Here is a 4,335-nt window from a genome sequence, read left to right as displayed (position 1 = left end):
TGCTGTGAATGTAGCTGAGTGAAAAGGCTTGTTGTTATTATTAAAGCTTGTTTCTATTTTCTTTACTGTTGTCTGCAGGGATACTGCTCATACTGTGAAGGAGCGCTTTGGAAAGAAACTCTATGAGTCACTACTAGTGTAAGTTAACCACTTGATTCTACCTGAAGAGATTATTATAATGTGGAATAATCCCCTTGGATTACAGAAATCTAAGTTAATAACCAACGTTTTCAAGTTTTTCTTTTGTATTACGCCATTTCTTTCCAAAAATGCTGCTTTATCTGTGTTTTCTATTAGCGGGCAGCTGCCAGATGTGTCAAAGATGCTGGACAAAGAGGATTTCACCATCATGAAGCGTGCCATCTTTGCCACTCAGAGGCAGAGCCAGCCTCCGGTCTGCACCCACAACATGCTGGAGGACAGCAGCGACCCCATCCTTAACAGTGTCCGCCGCATCGGCCTTTTCAACAGCTCTGCTGACTGAGTCAAGGTACGACAGGAGCCAAGAAGTATCAGCCCTGACACCACTTGTCACGGTTATTTCAAGTCTGCAGGAATTACCCAGTTTATTGCTTATAGTATTCTAGTGAGAGCTCAGGTCTGAATCACTTCTTCTTCCTCAGATTATCTTCCATCCAGAGTTCCTCTCATCTACCTCCCCTCTGCTTCCCATGGACTATGAGGAGTTCGTCAGAGGTTGCCACCTTGGTGTCTTCCCTTCTTACTATGACCCTTGGGGCTACACACCAGGTAAGATGTGAACACAGATGCATATATGGACTTGTATCATGGAAGAGTTTGTTTGTTTGTTTATTTATTTGATTGATTGATTGATTGATTGATTGTGTGAAGAATCAATTAGCAGGGTAAGAGCACAGTTTTGCTCAAAATATTGCATTGCACTCAACATTATGTGCATGTCTTGCTGGTGCATCTGTGACCAAGACAGAAAGTCTTTGTGATATTTCAAGAGCCACAATATCCAGGGTAATGTCAGCATACCACCAAGGACGAACCACATCCAACAGGATTAACTGTAGACGCAAGAGGAAGCTATCTGAAAGGGATGTTCAGGTGCTAACCCTGGATTGTATCCAAAAAAACATAAAACCACGGCTGCCCAAATCACGGCAGAATTAAATGTGCACCTCAACTCACCTGTTTCCACCAGAACTGTCCGTCGGGAGCTCCATAGGGTCAATATACACGGCCGGGCTGCTATAGCCAAACCTTTGGTCACTCGTGCCAAAGGTTAGTTTCAATGGTGTAAGGAGCACAAATCTTGGGCTGTGGACAATGTGGAACATGTCCTGTTCTCTGATGAGTCCACCTTTACCGTTTTCCTCAAATCCATGAGAGTTACAGTGAGGACAACCAGACTGTTGCATGCCCAAAGTGAAATACGGGGGTGGATCAGTGATAGTTTGGGCTGCCATATCATGGCATTCCCTTGGCCCAATGCTTGTTCTAGATGGGCGCGTCACTGCCAAGGACTACCGAACCATTTTGGAGGACCATGAGCATCCAATGGTTCAAACATTGTATCCTGAAGACGATGCAGTGTATCAGGTTGACAATGCACCAATACACACAGCAAGACTGGTGAAAGATTGGTTTGATGAACATGAAAGTGAAGTTGAACACCTCCCGTGGTCTGCACAGTCACCAGATCTAAATATTATTGAGCCACTTTGGGGTGTTTTGGAGGAGCGAGTCAAGAAACATTTTCCTCCACCAGCATCATGTAGTGACCTGGCCACTAACCTGCAAGAAGAATGACTTAAAATCCCWCTGACCACTGTGCAGGACTTGTGTATGTCATTCCCAAGACGAATTGATGCTATATTGGCCGCAAAAGGAGGCCCTACACCATACTAATAAATTATTGTGGTCTAAAACTCAGGTTCATTGTCCAACCCCTGTAGCTCCCCACTTATTATATAACATGTCTCTCCATAGCAAATGAAAATTTAAAGGAAGCTCAAAATGTAGAACAGTACAACCAAAAAGCAAATAAAAGAGTTGGCATAACCAAATTTCTTCATGTTCGTGTCATCACCAGCTGAGTGCACAGTCATGGGGATTCTTTCCATCTCAACAAATCTGTCAGGTTTTGGATGTTTTATGGAGGAACACATAGCAGACCCTACATCGTATGGTACGTATTTATTACTCCCTTTTTAAAATGTATCTTTTTAAATCTATACGTGAATGATTGCTGCTGGATTTCCCTTTGCGTCTTTGTTTACTTTTATTTTTTTGACTGGTATTTACATTCTCGACCGTCGGTACAAGGGGGTTGACGAGTCGTGTAACCAGCTCACTTCCTTCCTGTTCCAGTTCTGCAAGCAGAGCCGGCGCCARCGGATCATCCAGAGGAATCGCACTGAGCGCCTGAGTGACCTCCTGGACTGGAGATACCTTGGCAGGGTAAGATTTTTAAACCCTAAACATTAACTTTATTATAAACATTACCTTTTTTATTTGATTTTTTTTTCTTTTTCCCTCCTCCTCTGCTCAGTTTTACGTAGCGGCTCGTCACATGGCCCTTGCTAAAGCTTTCCCCGACACCTATGTGTATGAACCCGAAGAGACCGCCTCAGTGAGTTTTTGTGTCAAAATAAAAAGACAAATTGTTAAACACAAACATATATATTCCAGGGACTGACCGAGCTCCTGTTTCCTTCCTCAGACTGCAGGTTTCCGTTACCCCCGACCCGCCTCCGTACCTCCGTCCCCGGCCCTGTCCCGCCACTCCTCGCCGCACCACAGTGAGGCTGAAGACAACGAGGAGGACGAGCGCTACGACGAGGAGCTGGAGGCGGAGAAGAACCGAGTGAACATCCGTCAGCCCTACACCGTGCCGACTAAAAACAAAGTCTCTGCTCTCCTGGGAGCCAACGGGAACGAAGAGGAGCTGCCGAGTGAGAAAAACTGAGCGAGACGTAGAAACATACGTGCATAAAGATCCATCCGATCAGGCTGAACCTCACTAGTGAAACTTTTATTTGTTGCAATCATTAGTACATCCTTGCACTACAAACATCATACTTGAGTGCAGCTGTGTTTAGTGGGTGTGATGAATTTAGTTGTGGCTTTTTGTGGGGGGGAAAAACACATCACTGTTAGTGTCTTCCCAACCAGTTTGTACCTCAGAACTTTAAAAACTATCAGCCCGTTTCATAGGTTTTATTTTCAATATTACACCAGCAATGCAGCCAGTGGGTAGAATAAATGCAAAAAATAATAGTATTGCTGGATTTAGTAGTGTACTAACACTGGATAATGTARATCTAAAGCATAGAGAAAATAGATTTAATGTTTAGCCGCTAGAGAAGAGTTTTATACTTGATTCAAACACGAGTCAGAGCAGGGAAAACGACAGAACCCTCCTTCATTTTACCAGTTTGTCATTTTTTTTACATTCAAAGCAGAACTGTTCACGTTGTTGTAGCTTTATTTCAAACGCTTTGTTTACTCAAATTCCCCAAAAATGAAACAAGATGCACAAAAACGATTAGCTTGGGAAAGTCTTGGTGTCACTTTGAGAAAGTTTTTTTTTCCTCTTTTTGTTTTTTCGCCTTATTGCATCAGTTTTTCAGCGCTGACCACACTTAACTGTGCGCACACGTGTGGTCCTCCGTTTCCCACTATCAGGAAGTATTTATTCGTAGAGAGAGGAAGATGTAAGTGTGTGAGAGAACGAGAAGGGAAAACATTTCATATGTGTAGCATTTTCCTCCTTTAATTAATAATTTCTGATTAGATGTAACCGATTCTATGACTGCTTAAAGGAAGAAATCAAATCCACTGTAACTTCAGACTTTTTTTTCAAGGATGTTGAATGGACCTTTCCCTTTGTGCCTCGAATTAGCATATCTTACACAAACTCAACCAGACTTCCTGACGCTTTGTTCCAACCCCCATCAGGACTGCCTGCCTGTTTTCTTCAAAGGAGAGGGGGAAAGGCCATAAAATGCCTTTAACCAGACTCTTCAGTGACTTGAACAAAGGAACTCACGTGCTTGTTTTTTATTTCATGATTTTAAACAGTGTTTATTACATGATTTAAACCTTAGAAAACCTTAGGCTTTGAATTTTAACAATGTGACATTCTTATTTTACTGAGGTAAACAAGATGTCTCACCCTTTAATTAGATGCAAGATAATTAAACTAAAACACCCCCTTTTCTTTGTCTTGAAGTAAAGTTTTCCCTCCAAAACATTTGATTTGTTAAAAACTTGGTGTAATATTGTTCATTGGTCAATTTAAAACCTTGACTCCGCCCATAAGAGGTTTTAAAAGCTAGTGCAGCTTCCAAAATTGACAGTCAG

General features: G+C 42.4%; 1 protein-coding gene across 1 annotated transcript; it reads left to right on the top strand.

Moving 5' to 3' along the window:
- The first annotated feature begins 40 nt into the window (after positions 1 to 40).
- Positions 41 to 3,816, top strand: LOC106528141 (glycogen [starch] synthase, muscle). Its single transcript, XM_014023228.1, has 7 exons — positions 41 to 138; positions 298 to 490; positions 624 to 750; positions 2,063 to 2,158; positions 2,267 to 2,430; positions 2,522 to 2,602; positions 2,693 to 3,816. The coding sequence occupies exons 3-7, from the start codon at positions 672 to 674 to the stop codon at positions 2,936 to 2,938; spliced, it is 666 nt and encodes a 221-aa protein (XP_013878682.1). The 5' UTR covers positions 41 to 138; positions 298 to 490; positions 624 to 671; the 3' UTR covers positions 2,939 to 3,816.
- Positions 3,817 to 4,335: the final 519 nt, after the last annotated feature.

This window comes from Austrofundulus limnaeus, unplaced genomic scaffold, assembly GCF_001266775.1.
Source record: "Austrofundulus limnaeus strain Quisiro unplaced genomic scaffold, Austrofundulus_limnaeus-1.0 Scaffold361, whole genome shotgun sequence".
Classification (NCBI taxonomy): Eukaryota; Metazoa; Chordata; class Actinopteri; order Cyprinodontiformes; family Rivulidae; genus Austrofundulus; species Austrofundulus limnaeus.
This window is presented reverse-complemented; position numbering and strand designations above follow the sequence as displayed.